Source organism: Sphaerodactylus townsendi, linkage group LG03 (assembly GCF_021028975.2).
Source record: "Sphaerodactylus townsendi isolate TG3544 linkage group LG03, MPM_Stown_v2.3, whole genome shotgun sequence".
NCBI classification, from domain to species: Eukaryota; Metazoa; Chordata; class Lepidosauria; order Squamata; family Sphaerodactylidae; genus Sphaerodactylus; species Sphaerodactylus townsendi.
In genome coordinates, this window is record NC_059427.1 from 46,017,778 (window position 1) to 46,037,353 (window position 19,576).

The following is a 19,576-nucleotide window of genomic DNA, read 5'->3' on the forward strand; positions in this document are numbered from 1 at the left end:
GTGTGCATTTCTCTCGGGCAGAGAGATCTTGAGGATTGCTTTTACCAATATGTGATGTCTTCCCACCCATCCTCCCTTTCTAGGAGAAAAGACTACAGTGCCTTTCATTCAGTGGTGTTAAAGAGAGAGAATGGCTAATGGAGTCTCTCATTCGTTACATAAAAGTAATTGGCGGACCTCCAGGCAGAGAAGGACTTCTAGTGGGTTTAAAGAATGGCCAGGTACGGTTATATGAGAAAGTTGTTCTTACAGTGCAGTGCTGATGGGTGTGTAGATGTGTCAGGGATGGCACAGCCACTAAAGAGACTTGCTGCACTGTGGCCAACCACCTGCGTGTGACACTTCCCCATCCCCTGTGAATGCGCCGTATGCAGTGCAGTGGGCTGTGCCACTTTTTTGCCATTGTAAGTTCACCCTGGCAAATGGGGGCATTCCTGGGCCAAAAGGACTCAGGAAGCTGACTAATGCTGTTCCCATCCCTGTGAATACCCCCTTCAGTGCCAGCAACAGCGCCTGCACTTGGAAGAGTAGTGCTGTCATGGCTGTTCTTGTGCATGGAAATTGCACTGCCACACGGCTCCCCGGTACTAGCGTAAATGCCCCTTACACTGGTGCAAGTGCCATTTACACCAGCACAAAGGTCAAAGGGCTCAAGAGCCAGACTGCTTCCTGAGCCTTTTTAATACCCCCTCCTTTTGGATTGCACTGGTAGAATAAAATATTTTGACTTGTATCTGTTAATCAGATAATAAACTGCATGTCTCAGGGTCTGAGTCAGGATATAATTGACATCTTTTATTGTTTTCTTTATTAAAACTATGTTTATGCCACTTTTCAGGCTCTTGCAGCAGTTCATATTACAGCAATCAGTAATTGATAAGAACCTTTATTAAAGTAATAAGCAGCAGTAAAAATCTTATAAAGAGTTCATTTATTAAGTAGGCCTTAATAATTTTAACACAAAACTGTCTGCATAGGTACTACCATCTAAGCCCATTCTTTTCAGTGACTTTCAGCTGGTGTAACTCTGCATAGGATTGCACTGTTATTATAAGAGCATGGAAGTAGCTATGTTTGATCAGACCAGTGTCTCGAACAGTCCAGAATTGTGTTTCCAACAGTGGGTAGTCAGATTCCAAAGGGTCTGCAAAGACAGCTTTCCCATGCTTGTCACCCCCCTCCCCCCAGCACATGACAATCAAAGGCATTCGGTTGCCCTGGCCAATAGTGAGTAAGAGAACCATCCTCCATAAATCTGTTCAGCCTCTTTTATATCCCAAATATTTCAGGATTATTGCTGTATCTTGGTTGGATTATGGGACTAGGACTGCGGAGTCCCAGTTTCAAATCCCCTTTCAGCCATGGGGGTAAACTGGGTGACCTCGAAGCAGTCACTCCCATTTGAGCTAACCTACCTCACAGAGTTACTTCAAAGATTAAATGAGCTAATCTAGCTCCTTGGAAGAAGGGCAGGATAAAAATGAAATAGATCAACAGATTTTAAAACCTACAACAGCAGAAAAGAACCCAAACAATTTGAAACAGATCAGTAATTTAATACAAAGATACAGAAGGCCGGTTCTTGGGGGATGCAACAGATGGCTGAATGCCTGAGACAATAACAGCATTTTCATAGGACACCTAAAACTTAACAAAAGAAGGCACCAGACATATAGCAACTGGTAAGAGTGTTCCTCAGTTGCGGTGCCGCTACAGGAAAGCTCCTGTTTCTTGTGACCAGTCATCTCACCTCAGTGAATGTAACACACATGACTGAGTCCCTCAGCAGATAATAATGTTCAGGCACAGGTTTGCATGTATTATGTTTGCTTCTTATTGTCTTAGCTGCTGTAACTGGCAAATTGGTTTGCAGGTTCGGTATTTGATAGGAACGAAAGACCAATATTCGGACTGAGTGGCTTTCTGCAATAAATCAGAAGCCTCTTTTGCAACTGTGTTTTCCCTTCATGGAAACTGGAGTTGATGAAATTGTGTAGTAAACTTGTGAAAAAGAATGTTCCAGTGAAATCCAGTGATACACAAGAGATACACTGCTTGCAAATATTACAAAGCTGTTCCCTGGATCAAGTCAGCACAGGGGCTTTCAAGATCCATTTTATTTTATACATCAAATCAATATGTTTGACGGAAACATGACTTAAAATTTGCTCCCAATTTTCCCAGAGCTGCCTCTTGTTTTCCCATCATCTTACTCGATTTTTTTTACTTCTACTATTTGTAATTGTTTTCTGGCATGTAATTGGGACAAAGTCACATGAACTGCTTTTAAATTTGTCAGATTTGTTGGGCTTTCATTCTCTGTAGCATCCATCTGTTCCAGCACATAAGGTTAGGCAATAAATAGTTGTTCTGCTTTTAATAAGTTGATGACTAGACTTTTTTGAATTTAACTGTGACCAGATTCTGAAGATATTTGTGGACAACCCATTTGTGATTGTGTTGCTGAAGCAGTCCTCGGCTGTGCGCTGCTTGGATATGAGCGCATCTCGCAACAAGCTGGCTGTGGTTGATGAAAATGACACCTGTCTCGTGTATGATATCAACACCAAAGAGCTGCTTTTCCAAGTGAGTGGTATAAAGTCTCACTTCTCCCCTTCTTTGTCCTTCCCATAAGTAACTAATTGCAAATAACTGTTGCAAGTAACTACATGGGAGCAATGGTTCTGTGAAGTAAATGTGTTCACTATACAATTGTTCCCTACCTGCTGGAGTAAGCAAATGCATTCTGATTTCTGTATCCTAGAGAAAAAAATAATTAAAATGGCTTTCCAAAACAGTGGGAAAGGAACCTTCCTCTGTGCTCTTGGCTAGCTGCTGGGAACTAGACATAATGTAGACATAATGAACTAGATAATGAATACTGTTTGACATTTCAAATAAAAGATTGCTCAGAAGATACCATACAGAGAGAGAAAATGCACATAGTGATGAATATGATTTGCCTTTTGGCCCTTGTCTATACAACTTTGTCCATTGTTACCCCAAATGGGCACACATGTGTATCCCCCAACGTTTGGTGCAATTGCCATGTGTATTAAGAGCAGGCACGTGTGTATCCTGGTAAAATTAAGTTATGGACTGCTGCTGTTTGCATACCAGGGTCCAGAATCTGGTAGTGGCACCTTACCATAGGAATGGGGAGCTCTGCAGAAAAAAAGCAGGCAGCAAATAGAATCAAAGTCTAAATCTTTAATTAGCAAAATAGATCATGGAAAGCAGGTTCCACTCAGAGAGCTGCAGGCTCTCACACAAGCAGCAAACCTTAACCCTAAACAACCTAACACATTAGCTCTAAAAGCATACAATAAAGGGGGTCAGATAAAAACGTAAGAGTCTGTCTGATGCAGTGAGGGGGTCCCGAAGATCCGGCGTGGAAAGAGAGCAAGGGAAGACACAGGGCTGAGACTGAGGCTGCCTCCAAGAGTCCTGTGTTCAAGCTACACAGGGGGAGTAGTAAGGAAGTCTGGGAGGAAGGCTGCTGCTGATACTGCAGAGTTCTGGGGTTTGGGGTGGGGGGTGGGGCTATGTTTATACTGTAAAAATGTGAGGGGTAAATGGGCTCCAAAACTGGCATTGGCTTAGAGTCAAAATTTTGACTCTTGCTGGCAGCTTGATTCTATCAGGTAGGAACATTATAGATGAAAAAGGTGACACACCAAAGGCGGGGTGAGTGAATAGATCAATCACTGTCTACTCTGGAGGGTGGACAAAGAACTGTATGCACTGATGATCATTTTGGGGGAAATAGTAGGCTTAAGGTAGGGATGACTGGATCTGTCTGTGCATTAACAATGTGTTATAACAGCTAATTGCCTACAGTTTTGAGTAGGGAAGGGACTAAGTCACTTGCCTCCCATGTAGAACTATTCAGGCTGCTTTCCTATTGCCAGGCTGGGAAGAGCCTGCAGGCTGAAAACCTTCATTTTATTGAAATATAAGGGTTCCTTTATGGGTGTCTGTTTGCCCTGCTATCATCCATTCATTTGGCAAACCTGGAAGATTCGAGGTCTGATCGGACCAGCAGGGTTACAGGTACTGAAAGGTGGGTTCTCATTCTCAGGTCATAGGGAATGTGTTAGGGGCAGACCATCTGGTGCAGTCCCACTTGGTTCCATTTGCAGTTACTTTTGCAAGCGGATAACTTTTGAACAGTTCAGTTATGTCTGTTGCATGCATAAACATGGGGCTGTAGAAAAGTGGGTCAAAATGAGACCGGGTAGATGTGTCTTTACTCTGCTTTTGAGAACAGCACTAACCGGTTGCAAGGAGCGCTGGGGGGAGGTGGGGGGGAGGGACGATCAGCAGCTATCTATAGCCTTCATAATGTAAAAAGTGATAAGTTTGTTATTTTAAAATGATGTATTTCACATTAGCCAAGCAGGTATACTGCATATGTATTTTAGAAAACCTTTTCACGCCAGAATCAAAGATTGAAAACAATACTGCTAGTTAGGGAACGATTTAGCATTGTTCCAACATAAGCAATATGCAATAACCCGATGAATTTCTGTGCCAATCCCGTAGAAATGGCAAAAGCTGTGTATGTCCTTAAACATATCCTCTTTCCAATTATCATTCACGTCACTGGAGCCTAAGCAGAAGTATCAAGTAAACTGTGTTAATGACTAACAGATTTATTGCCGTTTAGCAAGCATTTAATGAAGAGCTATATCTTTCTGAACACCCACATAAAAAAAATGCCCGCATGTACTTTTGACTCCAAGACAATCACTTAGCCTAAATGAAAACTGTCCACTTCTTATGAAAATGCAGTTAATTATTTATTGCATGTTGGTTTAATAATCTGTTCCATGTGCCCATTAGGAACCCAATGCTAATAGTGTGGCTTGGAACACGCAGTGTGAGGATATGCTTTGCTTCTCCGGAGGGGGATATCTCAACATCAAAGCGAGCAACTTTCCTGTCCATCAGCAAAAACTTCAGGGCTTTGTGGTGGGATACAATGGCTCCAAAATTTTCTGTCTCCATGTTTTTTCCATGACTGCTGTTGAAGTCCCACAGGTAATCTTGTTAATTGAACTGCTTTGCACTGCTGGATACCAAAATTATGTGGAGCCAATCAGCATTCTCCAAAGGTTTTGATTCATTCACCACAGTTTCTTGGCCCATCCTCATGATTTACATCCTGTAGTATTTTGTTTTGTGCATGTATTTACAAAAATTGTGTTCTGCCTTCCTGGCCAATCAGGCTAATGACACCTTCATTTTCATGCTTGAAAAGAATGGGTTGGAAGTGAAATTTGGATGTGATTCTTGATTAGCCTTTCATGCATATTCACAACTGATTAACATTAACAAAAGGAGTCCTGGGGGTGGGATTTAGTTCTCCTGAGTGTACATGATCAAAAGATATCAAAGAAAAAGGTATACTTCAGGGCTTTGTGGTGGGATACAATGGCTCCAAAATTTTCTGTCTCCATGTTTTTTTCACGACTGCTGTTGAAGTCCCACAGGTAATCTGGGTGGATTTGATTCAAATCACACTTACAATTACTAGTCAGTAAGACTTGATTTAAATCATGGTTTTCTACATAAGGACTCATTCTTGCTGGTATAATCTTAATATTTTCAACCAGATAAAGTTTTAAACTTTTAAAATTGGTTTTACAGTTATATAAAAAATGACTGACTAAGTGATACTATCAGAAGTACATGGACAGATAATTATGAAATCCTTGCAAGTCAAACTATCTTCAGTTTCATTCAGGCAACCAGGCCTTGCATTTCTTTGTTGTAGTGTTTGCATTTTGCCTGCCTGCCTTACGCATTGGTAGAGGGACTTTATTAAAATATTTCAAAACTGAATGGCTTGTTGCCATTATAGATTTTCTTCTCCAGTGCGTGAATAATATACAAAGATCCCAAGACGTGTGGAGTATTCTGCTCAAAAGGATTCACTTTCATTTTTCCTTCTTTCTCTTCCCCCCTCACACTTACCTCCTTGTGCAGATCTCTTCCACTCCAAACAATTTTCTATTTATTGAACTTTTTGGAATTTGCCAGTTTAAGAGGTAACGGGATGAGTCTGTGCTCCTAGATTTGCAAAAGAACAATGGGGTTAAAATCTGTATGTTTATTTTATAACATTTTTACTGTGGAGAAGAGGCATGTTATCTCTACAGATACAAATTCACAGTTTTGAGAACTGTAGAACCAAGCATCTGTGATAGTATCTTCTAGATGAAAAAAATGTCCATACCTATCTTACAGAAACCTCTGGACATGACATTGTGATTGGATTAATGGGATTAATTTACCAAAACTTTTAAATATTGCATGAATATACAGTCTCATGCTACACTATTAAAAATTAATCCTTATTTCATGATGAATAACCTTTGAAGTGTAATATATCTTAAATAGAAACTGTTTAAACTATCTTTAGACCCATTTACTCCAAAAAAGCATTTTATCTAAAAAAATTCCAATTTTTATTCTTTTAAAGAAAAATAATTTATTTTTATCCACCCTGGTCCTTTGGAAATGCTGTTTCTAGAACAAAAAGGGATTTGTAAGTTTTAACAGTTCCCATTTGGCTTTTATTCAAAAGAAGCAAAAGTGACCAGATAGAAAGTATGTAGTAGGTAGTGCTATATTCAAAGGTTTGGCTTGGATCTGGTGGTAGTCACTATTTGAAATAATAATTTGAGAACAAGCAGACAAACCAACAGGCATTCCATATTCCTCAGAGGGGAGAATTAAAATTGAAAATGAACTTGGCAAATTGGATTGCGGAATAAATTTTCTGAAAGGCTTGTTCAAAGGTCAACACACAAAAAGGAAATGCACAAATAGAATAGTCTTTCAGATCATAAACTGAGTTGACACTTGCAAAAACTATAAAATCCCATTTGGGATTAATTGTCAAGAAGGCTGTCTGGTGAACAGGGGTGGCAAGAAGATCACCATCTGGTATTAAGAAGACCTACACAGAAATCTTTTTCAAAATAAATATCTATGTACAGGAATAGATACATATATATATATGGTTCCACGTTTTATTTTGAATAATGCAATTAGGTTGTCACACTGTAGATGACAAAGTGCAGTCAAGACGAAATGGCCGAGACTGCAAGAGAAAAAGCTGGAATGTATTTGTTTTTAGTGCCATCTAGCACATTTTAATTCTCCCTTTCCTCCAGGGAGTTCAGGGTGGTATACATGGGTCTTTTTTCCAATTTTTTTCTCTTAACCCTGTGAGGTAGATTAGGTTGTGAGGGAGTGACCAAGGGACATCCAATAAGCTTCACTACTGAGTGGGGGTTTGAGTCTAGGTCTCTCCAGAGTCCTAACCTGACACTGTAACTACTACACCACACTCAGAGATTTCCTACCAGAGAAAGCATGTTCCCAATACCTATTTTTAGTTCATCTAGAAAGACACTACTTTGATCAGCTCTAGTCCTGTTTTAAAATTTTCATTTGTTTAGTTTTGCCAGGATGGGAATGAGCATTCCAACGAGCGTCCTTTTGGAAGTGATACCACAAGGACAGTAGCATGTGCACTTTGTGTCCCGCAAGTGACATGCACGCAGGTTTCCTTAATAGAATCAGGGAATGAAATGCAGAAGTGTCTTCAGATTCCACAGTCCTTTGATTTGGATCCTAAGATGCTAGTACAAGGAGCACTCCCACTGTGGCTACATTTTCATCAGTTCCCCTCCCCCTGCAGGGACCCAATGCTGTGCTTCAAAATTTTTGACCCCCCACCCCCCCTTATCGCAGGAGCTGTATTTTGAGATGTATGGAAGTGGGCTACACTGGGAAAGTAGGCAATAGGAAAATTTGGTGTTTGTGGTTCTGGGAATCCAGTCCCATAATTTTGGTTGTATGATAGGCAATATGTTTAGACTGGGTTAGATCCTACCAACTTTCCCACTGGTCCAGTAGTGAGGAAATGTCCCCATAAGATCATGCTGGGGTTGTGGGATCCGTGTCAATGAACAACCATGTGAGAGGATTGCAGCAAGAAGGAGATTTGGGCAAGATTGCCCCCTTCCCAATTGCAGCAACAGAAAAACTGGTAGGATCCAAATCATTGGTTTGGCAATTTCTACTATGGAATCTTAACGAAAGGAAACTTATTTGCGTGACATTTTTTTTTTTGCTTGAACATCATGTTCATAGGATAGAAACTAATTTTGCCTGTGTCATTTAGAAAATGTCACTAGTGTCATGACTCTTATCTTTGTTTCAAATACCAATTTACAGTCAGCACCCATGTATCAATACTTGGAAAGAAAAATGTTCAAAGAAGCCTTTCAGATTGCTTGTTTAGGAGTTACTGATGCAGATTGGAAAGAACTGGCTATGGAAGCTTTAGAAGGACTTGAATTCGAAACGGCTAAGAAGGTAAGGCTAGTTCATCTCTGTCTTCTGTAAATTATATTCATATGGTTAAGTAGAATAGTACAGACATGTTCTGCTTTGACACTAGGAACTGTGAGCTGTTCATTTTAACATGTTAAGAATTATTTCAAAATGTTTTGGAGTCAGCAGAATTTTGTAATATGTCCTCCTTTGTGTCCATTTCTGTTTGTTGCAGAATAGCTAATTCATTGACTTGAAGTTACAGCCGGTATTTATTTTTAATGTCTTGGTATCTAAAATACAGATAGACTTAATTCTTTTTCAACAGAAGACATAATTATGGGTCATAATTAAGTTCAATCAAAATAATACTTTCACTAGAAGAAAAACATCCTGTTAGATTTGAGTCCAGTAGGACCCTCGAGACCAATGAGATTTTCAGGATGTTTGATGGGGGAGCTTCCACTCTTGAAAACATATACCCTGAAAATCTGATTGGTCTCTGAAGTACTATTGGATTCAAATCTAACTGTTCTAGTGCAGACCAACACCACTGTCCCCTGAAACTAAAAAATCCTGTATTAGTCTTATATTGCCTGTGTTTACCACAGTGTGGCACCAAAGATTTGTTTTGCTATAATATGGTGTATAATATAGTATAAACTCATTATTATTGTGGTTTGCTGTTCTTCTCTCCAGTGTGAACCACACTGGCTTTGAATGCAGCCTTTGTATTCATTTTCTAATATCTTCTGCTTCAGAATAGTTTTGGACATCTCCTTTGCATGTTCTCCCACAGGAATTGGCTACACTAGTTTAATTTCAAATGTCATTGTCCTCGTGTACATCTCTCCTGACATCTGGTATCCACATGTCTGCCCCTTGGAAGGGGCATTTCTAGAGCAAGATGGCTTCAGTTCTTAGGACTGTAAACCAACTTACATGCATTTTTTTGCTTGAAAGTCTCTTAAATCCTTCCTTGTATTATTTTTTTAATATATTTTTTTATAAATCTTCCTTGTATTATCAAGTCATAGTAAAAAACTTTTTTCTATTTTCCATTGTTCTCCCCTGTTTTCAAGAGGTAGCGAAAGTCGATTTTGCACCGGAAAAATGAATGTAGATACTAACTGGTTTGGGAAAAACCAGGACTTTTTGAGCACGGTTTCAGTGTCCCCACTGCAGCTTCTGCCCCACAAACGATCCTTGTTCCCAGAAACACAGCAGCAACGAAGGATTCTCCACTGAGGTGGATTGAACACGCGATCTGCTCAGGGACTATCCTGATTGGCTGCTGCATTGTGTTGGGGCGGGATTTTTTTTAACCTTGCGGATCCACGTCTACGCGAGCATGCGCAGAACGACTCTACGCGGAGCTGAAGAAACGGGCGATTAAAGCAAAGCCCTGTTTCCACGCACCTCCATGTAGTTGGATTCACGTGGATACGACGTGTAGCACTGCTTTGTATTGCCTTCTACTCAGTCAATCAGTCAAAACTGGCCCCATGTTTCTTCGTATCCATGTGGATCTCTGGTCCGCGAAAAAAAAAAGGCTGCGTGTGCATCGCGCACAACCCACTGCATTCTCATTGGATGGGAGGCTTCACGTCACTACCAGAGGCGGGAAAAACTAATCCAGATTCACCGCCACAACTTCCCCACCACTCCAGATTGCCCACGTGTTTTTTGAAAAGGTCTACTTTCTTCCAGGTTCTAAAATAACACGTCACGCGGCGAAACGGGATGAAAGCGTGTTCAGCGCTTGTGCAGTGGGGAGTTCTGCTGGAAACCTGGATATTTTGTGTGACGAGCATGCATCTAATCCTCAGTGGGGAATCGACTAATAGCATCTAAATACCATTTGCAGTTGTACAGAAAAATATATTTATCTTTCTCCTTGGACAGTGTCCTATTAGTAAAAGGTGGCCTTTTGAAATTTTGCTTGAAATACAGAATTATGTACAATGTACAAGGAAGAAAATAAAATGTATGAGCTGGATTCAAAACCCAAGAGGAGGGGTACTTCTGCTCTTGTAAAAAAGAGGGAATAGTTTCTGCTGTCATAGTATAACCCCCCACCCCCCACTATCACCTTCCTACCTTGTATCTCAGTGTTCCCAAGAGTCCCCTAGACTTGCAAAGTGGATTTTGGATAGAAGCTTGGATCAAAAGTGATTGCAGTAGAAAGAAGGAAGTAGCAAAAATGTATTTTTGGAGTCAGCTCTGTAACCTTTTTAATACTCTTTCAATAAGCTGAGAATTTCTCTATATTTTGTACTATGTATGCATTTATAGAGTACATTTATACCCATTTGCAAAGAAGAGTTCACAAAATATATTAATTCCAATACTTATAGGGTACTTAAGTCCCCAGAACTAATATACTGTGTGAAATTTCATATGCAAATGGGTGCAATTTAAAGCAGTGCTTTGAAACTAAGAAGTGATGTCCTCTACTTAAGCATCGGAGAAGATTAATGTGAATGGAATCAGCTTCCGAGGCACCAAACACTTGTTCCACTCAGACTGTCCTTGTGTAAACAGCAAGAAATATTAAATATTGTCTACGCAAGAAATATTAAAATATTTATGTAAAGTTTTCAAGGCTTTAAATAGCTGTGATTAATTTATTGAGCTTCCATTTTAGTTGTTCTTACTTTGGGATCTGGAAGCTGAACAAATCCTCATTCGTTTATGTGTCCGATTTCCAGTGTTCAAGGTAACCAACAAAGGTTTTTAAAAGAAACAATAAAATCCTCACAGCCCCATCTAACCGGTTGGCTGCAGCTGCGCCAGCCTGCCTCTCCCAAGGAGGCTTCCTGGAGGCATGGGAGACTTAAAATACAAAACCCCCTCCCCGCTCTTGGGAAGACCTGTGCGGCAAACAGGACTTACGTCACCCAAAAGGCGGTATAAGTCTGAGGGCCAGGACGCCACGCTCTTGGCCCTCAGTACTGGGAGGAGTGCCCGGGGAAGGCAAATGCGCTGGTGTAAAGCCGCGCTGCTCCCTGAAGGCCTTTTGTATGTTAGAGTAAGAATGCAAAAAATGACCCAAAAAGTTTCATATCGGTAGCAGTATAAATCCAAAATCAGAAGGCTATGAGATTTTCCGTCTCAGATTTCTGAGGAAACAAAATACGGCACCTTCTGATAGCTAATGAAGATTAAATGGACCTGGTTCTCTACCCGAATGCAAATACCAGACTACTGAGGGCTTTCCCTGTCAGGTTCAGTTTATTGAATTGGGACCTGCTTCTCACAATCTGCCAGTGCATTTGTCACAAAGAGCCCCGGCTGAATATTCTCTTGCATTGTTACACATACCAAAAGCTGGATTGCTTCTGAAACATTCTCATGAAGACTCACACACATTATATTTAGGCAGTCCTCAAGGTAATAAAAGCATGAGTGACAGGAGTCCACTTTTAATGTTTCGTGCAGAGGGCTCTCCTGAGGCACAACCATCACATCGCTTTCCTGTAAGAAAGTTATATGGAGGAGAAATACAATGATTATTCTCGGTTGGCAGTATCTAAGAGGTCTCCAAAGACCAGGATTGCCCTGATTGCCCTCTGGAAAACGATTATTCCCACAAGGTTACCAGTGTTAACTCTGATCAAATTCTGTATTTCAAGCCAGACTGAAGTTGATGAAAGATGTGTTATCCAGAAAGCCTGGATTTTCTGTGCTGCTGCATAATTACTTTCTGAAAAAGCAAGGTTAGAAATTGGTCTAAAATTATGTGGATCAGCAGTACTTAATAGACGGATTTCTTGAGCAGTGATTTAAGAAGGCGGTAGTTAACCCTAATCCAGTGGAATGTGGATGGTTGTGGCTGAAAATTGCACAACTTACCCAAGCTGGCTGGGAAAATGCATTGATTTGCAAACAACAGTGCACTGCTCACTTCTCTCACCCTTGTTTCTCTCTCTTGATGCCTCTTTCTACTGTGTTGTGGTTGACTTGCTGAGTATGTTTCACTTGAAAGCCAGTTGCCGAAAACCCTTTTATCCACTCTAATCTTAAATGAATGTACTTAAACCATATTCACCCGCTTCAGTTGAATATATCAATCTTAACCTTGTAAACACACACTTGTGAATCAAAGGAGCCAAATCTGAGAACCGCACTGTGACATGCGCCCTTCATGTCCTCCACCTCTTTGATCTCCGCTGTGGTGTTGGTTGCCCTTTCTCTGTCCTCAGAATGGGGTCGGATCCACAACTGGGTATCTTGACTCTCCCTGGTTGCCTAGTTCTCTCCTCCTCAGGACCAGCCAGCTGCCTCCTCAGCTGTCACGGTGAAGGCCTTCTTATCCCCTCTTTCCACCACCAGTCCTGCCCCCTTCCCTCAGCTGGAGAGAAACTCCTTTGTGCTGTCTCTGCTGGCTTGCTCTCTGACTCTTTAATCTCCAGTACTGCCATTCCTGGCTTCTGTATGGGACTTCACCCCTCTTGGCATCTGGCTCCCCCCATCCTTTGCCCCTGGGCTTCTGTCTCTGTTGGCCCCAAGCTGAGGCTGGTTGATGCCTCTTTTTATCTGCAAGCCCTTTCCTCACCACACAGCCCTTCATTAGCAGCCCCCGCCATTGCAGCGCTTCTTCGTGCTACTGTTCACTGTCAGACCACCTCCTGCTCCTCCATGTCTCACTCGCCAGTCTCACCTGCCAGTAAATACAGTGTCGGCCAGCTTGGGCCATCTGGGGCAGACAGGAGGAGAAAGTCTGGGGAGGTCATTCCTAGACATGCACATCCAGAGTCCAGACCACAGTCCTCCTGTTTAAGATGAGAATTGATCCTTTTATCTTTTAATAAATATGCCTGTACTTAATTATTGTATCCAAAAGACCTAAGATAGCTATGATTTGCACCTACAGAACTCCCTTCCCCCCATCAGGGTACTTAGAATTTGGGGACTACGGAGGAATCAGCGAATATTGCTATCCCCCCAGTAGATAAATATTTTTCTACATGCGCGCAAAGACATTTTGAATGCAACTTTATAGATTTGAAATATGAAGTAGCTTAGTAACTTGTTATATTTTCAGAGTCTGGACTCTGTTTTTTGTCCCTTCCCCCCAGTTATTGGTATTATTTGAGTGGGGAACTAACATTGCAGTTTGCTCCACTGTGAATGACACCTGCTTGCTATAGGCAGTTGATTATGCCAGACGCTGGTAACCACTTGCCATAAATGATGATGACTAAAGCAGTTCCATCCATCACTTGCTGCCAAACTAAATGAACATAAATCAGTTGTCTCAAGGGGGCAGAGTAATTCTGGTGTGCAGGGACCCAGCTGTTAATAAGGCTGGACACTGTACAAACCGCAAAGATTTACTCTCTACTTGAATTAATATAGTACCTAAGCACATGTGCTGAAGTTTATTGCAGAGCTGCATTTGTTTAATGCATTTGCCATACCCTGATCACACGTTAGGTTAAATGAATTATACATATATATATTCTGTTTATACTGGACGTGTGGTTTGAAAATCATTTTGCCTCTTGCATGTACTCATTTTTGTCAGATATGGATTATAATTAACAAAACTCATTGCCCGTTGACTACTTATGCATAATTTATCTGTCTGTATCCTTTCTTCAACAGGCGTTCACCAGAGTTCGAGAGCTTCGGTATCTAGAACTGATCAGCGATATTGAGGTAAAGGGGAAAAATGTTAAATGGAAAGCGTGAATTTAAGAGAAAACCATTTGTAGAATTCATTCCACCTATATAAAGTGGCTATGTAGTATATAGCACCATCCGAATCTGTAAATTATAAACTAGGATTTCATAGTATTAGACTGAAATTATGCTTTTAAGTGTATGGGGGAAATTGTATATATTGACTGTGGGAAGTTACTCTCATCCCAGCTTTGCCCTGAAGTGTGTGGGGTAGAAATAAATAAAATAAAATCCAATAAATAAAATAAATATGGCTGCGTGTTAAAGTGACAGTGAATGTTGAATGTTTTGATTTAGACGTGATGACTGGTACATATTGACTTCTGATGGCAGAAATTTAATGAAGTCTTGGAAATGCCTTGAATATTCAATTGTAACCGTTATAAAGCTGTAGATTTCCTGTGACTTCTTTCAGAGTATTTTATAAATAGGAATTAATTAAATCTTACCTCATCCTCTTGAGATGGGTAATTATTTTTATCTCCACTTTGCAGACTGAGGGACTGGCACAGAGGTAATATGGCTGGCCCAAGGTCACATGACAAATCAGTGACAGCTGGGAGTGAAATCTGGGGCTTGCAGCTTTCATGTTGTGCTCTTAACCTGTTCAAATGCCTAGCCCATGAGTTGACAGATTTTTAATTAAAGAATTATTACTGTGAAGAATCTAAAGGAAAAGTAAATTTGTCACCACAGTGACCTTCCCATAGGATATTATAATAATGAAAAACATGTGGATCCACAATGAAAAGTCGAATGCAGATGTTAATTGGGGTTCCAGTCTTGGGACATAATCTTTGTTCTGCGGCGTCACCCCATGGGTTAGTAATGACCTGGTTCTTCCACAGGGGATTGCCTTTACTTTTTAGGCCCTAAGAGGTCATCAGATTTAGCATCCTGTTTTCCCCATGCATCCAGGAAGCCCCCAATCCAGACACTAATGTAACATCCCCATTGTGTTGTTTGATATATAAAAGTTACATTTCACTGATGAGCCATTCATAGATCTATGCTCCAAGAATCTGCTGGGTCCAGACATTTGTGTCACGATGGCATTTCAGTTGTAAAAATGTTGCATTTAGTTCCTCAGGATGGAGCATCCATAGCTGTTCAGAATGCGGTGTAGAAAGTAGCTACGTGATCTCACTAGTGTGTTATGCTTGATGGAACCAATGCCTCACCTCTAACCTTATGCTTATTGTTTGAAGGCTCTGCATTCCCTGTAATAACAGTCAGTGTGCTTCTCCTCCCCCGTACATTTTGTCAAGCTCATTTTGTTTTACTAGATTATTTTAATATAGCAGCTGTGTATTCTTTCCCCACCACTGTGCAAAAACCTGTGTCAGTTTTACCCCTCCACTTTTGATTAGCAGACGTAGAATAAAAAGAAACTCCATGGTACTCTGAGAGATCTGTTTGGGCAGATACGAAAAGGGTCTTCTAAGCGAAATACCCAGTAGCGTGGCAGTCCTTCCAAGGAAGACTGGCTCATTGTGAACAGGGTGTCACCCCCCCCCCCCCCCGAACAGTGGTCATGGAAACAAAGTACCAAAGAATTTTGGGAGAAGATCACACAAGAAGAAATATACAGTAGTTCAGATAAGCTTTGTAAGACTGGAAGGATACATTAAGGTGCATGGGGGAGGGGGGGGGGTGGATCCAGAGTTGGGATTCAGCAGGTTCTCACCAGTTCCTGAGAGTGGGTTACTAATTATTTGTGTGTGCCGAGAGGGGGTTACTAATTGGGTCTGCTTTTCTGTTAGAAATTCCATTAGGTCCAAAAATCATAAAGTCCTGTTGTTTCCTATGTGGCTGGTTAGCGAAGGTAGAAAACAGGATAATTCTCCCTGTTTTGCTGTTTTAAAAACATGTTTTAGAAATATGGTAAAGTTCCTTGTTTAAGGAAAGTATCCTTCTTTTGATTTCTAGAAACAAAATTAAGTATTTGAAAGTATTAAGTATTTGACAGGCAGTCAATTAGAGGAGTAGTTGTTTCTGTTGGCAGCAGACGATAGGACTTGCTATAATGAGTTTAAATTATGGACATAAAGATACCAGCTGGAAATTAGGAACTTTTTTTTTACAGTAAGAGTTTTTTACAGTAACAGAGAAATTATTAATGCCTCACCCCCGTCATGTCCCGTCCAGCCCCATTGGCGCTACGCCACTGTTTGAATCCCACCACCATAGGAACCTGTTACTAAAATTTTTGGATCCCACCACTGGGTGGATCCCAGGGAAGAGAAAACCTGGACAAAATCAAATCAACAAGCCTCCAGTACTGTGTTAACTGAAATTGAATATGGTATCTCTTAGCTGAGTTAAAGCACACATTGGAATGTATCACAGAAAAGTATATTTCTTCCTAGCAACTCCCCTCATCTCTATAAGGGAGCTCCTCAGTGGCTGTGTTCATGGGGTGATTAAGCATCCTACACCCGTAATTGTATAACATTAAGCCTTCCCTGCATTCGTGACATGCTACTGACTGCCGCTAATTAGCAAGAGGGATACCACTTCCAAATCTCCATGTCTTCTGTGTGATGTTCTCGCCAAGCTCAATGTACAAGAACTCAAATTAATCTTTTGGTTCATTCCTCTTTTATTTTGGATAGCGTAACTTTCAGCAGCAGCTTGATAAATTTCAGCACAGCAATTTATTATGATCTTGAAATGGAACAATTGCAAATGTTTCAGTCGTGTGTTTTTGCACATTTGAGAAGGCAAGATAATTTTTCCTTTTTTTTCCTTTGGGTAGTAGCATGCACCTGCTGTGTTTGCACATGTCTTTCGATGCAGAGCTAACTGGTGCCGAGTCTCCTCCTGTGCTGATTTCCTTGCTGACTAGAACACTTCTGTGCTGTTTGCATGAGGCATTTCCTTCCTGAACTGATTATTCCTGATTCTCTTTGGATTTTATTTACATAGTGACATGTGATACTGAGAAGCTATCCTTTTGTGGTATAATTTTCTCTGTATTATGTAAAAGTCAGCAAAAGAAGCCTTGACTAAAGAGACAGACCGAATGGCCCATTGTAGCAAAGAAGCTGGAAGTCCGACGATTCCACCACTAGGTGAAAATATTACCATGGCACATTTGGAATGGGATCTAGCACTGAAACTCATCTGAGGTCTGAGCTCAGTGTCAGATAATTCCCGTGTCACACTCACCCGCACCAGCAATTGAAACAAGAGTTCAGAAAATGGTTGGCATCTTGTATGATGCTTTAAAAAAACCCCAGCAGCTAGATTAACAAGATCCATCAGTCACTTTCATGTCTTCTGCCATTTATCTCTATAAAGCTGGTAGACATCAGACAAGACAGCGAAGTTACAACACTGTTTACTGCTAATGGCTGCCTTTTAAAGCTATCACATGAAACCCAGGTACATAACTTACTAAGGAAAGGAGACCATGAGGATATTATCTTGAGTTATTTATTGTTTTAAATGTCTTTTCTTTAGCACCCTGAAGAAGACAGGCAAACCTCAAGTTGTATTGCGTAGATGTTTTCTAGTTTTGCTCAAGGGCTTCTCATCTCTGCAAATCTTAGTCCCATTGTAGAGGTGCAGTGGGCAGAAACGGAGGAGAAGCAGTTTTCAGAATTAAATATTACTGCCTTGCACAACACTGAGAAATGGGGGAAAGGGGAATAGGACCCAATCTGTTCAGCAGATAATTAAAAATGAATGATATCCATTTCTGGATAATCTATGTGAAGGATTGGAGGGGAGAGAAATGGAGAGAAAAAGAGGGTACCAGGTGTTCACTGCCAGACAGATCCTGAACAAGGGAGATACGTGGTGAACAATGTACATATTAATCACTGCTCTGGCATCCTGTGTGACTTAAAAAACGTTTCACACAACCCAATTTTCAGCAAAGTCAGCTTTCAGTGTATCTGATGTAAAAAGCCAGAGGTACTGAAGAGTAAAACACTTGTAAATGGCACACTGTGCTTTTTAAATAACGTAAATATTCTTAGATCCTTCTGCCAGTTCTGACAGGAATGAAAGACAGAATGATACTTTGAGCAGCTAAAGAGGTAACCCAGGTGGTCTGCCCAACCTTCCCTTTCAGATTTTTTTAATGGCAAAATTTGTGAGCAATATTAAGGCCATTGCTTTTAAAGATGTCTGGTGTTCTTAGAACAGCAATTGATCTCATTTTGTTTCTGACAGCATGTGTGTGCAGGTGCATATACGCACGCACACCTTTTCTCAGAGCTGCATTCATGGCAGAAACCTGGTTTTGTTCCCTATAACGGGCCACACATTTCAAGGCAGGTGGCGACCAATTAAAGCCATCACTTCATGCAGGCGTACATTTATTTCATTGCGGGGTTTATTGTGCATTTGGTTCAAATTGATGGAAGATATTTTTATTTCTTCTGGTGTGGAGGCTTTGAAAAGTCTTCATTTGTAACTTATTCTTAGCTGTCTCTCGGTAATGACTTTTAAAAAGTTGTGATCAATGCCTTATTTCTTCACTGAAAGAAGCTGCATTTAAAATATGAAGCACTTAATTAAAAATTATAGGCATTTCTCTGGTGTTGATCACCATAACAACAAACTGGTAGTGCAGATGGTAGCCATTAATTTTTAAAATAGAAGTAAAAGATGCATCACTTTCTAATGTTTTGAGTCTTGCTTATTAAATCTGTAGTATGCTCTGAAATTTGAGGCCAGCAAACAGTTGAACTGACCTTTTATTTTTGTGTCTGTGTATTCTTTTCTGGCTGCTTCATTAACCTTGTCAAAAGATATAAGAGCTTGGCCAAGTATCACACATGTCGCCAAGCAGGGAAGAATGCAAATACACATTCTTAAAATTTGTCCAATTTGCATCCGTTTCCCAGCAGTACTGATGAGCTGAAGTAAGTGAGCCTGGGAGAAAGGGACCAGTGAATAGAGAGAGTTGAGGAAACGCTGTAAGAAGTTTCAGATAATTCTAGAGATCCATCAATGGTTTTAATGTGGGAAAGAAGAGCTGGCAGAAATTACTGGCCCTTCCTCGGCCCGGAGGAGGAGGAGGGGGGGGGAGGGGGGAGGAGGAGGGGGGAGGAGAGTAGTTTTGGATTTATTTCCCCCTTTCTCTCCTGCAGGAGACTCAAAGGGGCTTACAATCTCCTTGCCCTTCCCCCCTCACAACAAACACCCTGTGAGGTAGGTGGGGCTGAGAGAGCTCCGAGAAGCTGTGACTAGCCCAAGGTCACCCAGCTGGCTTGTGTGGGAATGCACAGGCTAATCTGAATTCCCCAGATAAGCCTCTACAGCTCAGGTTGCAGAGCTGGGAATCAAACCCAGTTCCTCCAGATTAGATACACGAGCTCTTAACCTCCTACGCCACTGCTGCTCCTACGCTAGCATATTGGCTGAGGATTGAACCCATAGTGTGGACAGTTTATGGCAACTCTCTGTCATCTTAGTACTTTCAAGATCCCCTTGAATCATTCGAATTAATTTCCATCTATTTGTCCTGGTGGCTGAAGAAACCAGGCCTGAACTGGCAAGAGCAGCTTCCTCTGCCTACTTC

The 19,576-nt window shown here is 41.0% G+C and overlaps 1 protein-coding gene across 1 annotated transcript in view; it reads left to right on the forward strand.

Moving 5' to 3' along the window:
* The window catches only part of IFT122 (intraflagellar transport 122), a 70,145-nt gene that overhangs the window by 22,352 nt on the left and 28,217 nt on the right, over positions 1-19,576 (forward strand). Inside the window, exons 12-16 of the mRNA XM_048487972.1 lie at positions 84-221; positions 2,422-2,586; positions 4,846-5,043; positions 8,254-8,394; positions 13,963-14,016. Coding sequence (XP_048343929.1) covers positions 84-221; positions 2,422-2,586; positions 4,846-5,043; positions 8,254-8,394; positions 13,963-14,016 — 696 coding nt within the window. The remainder of the gene's footprint in view (positions 1-83; positions 222-2,421; positions 2,587-4,845; positions 5,044-8,253; positions 8,395-13,962; positions 14,017-19,576) is intronic.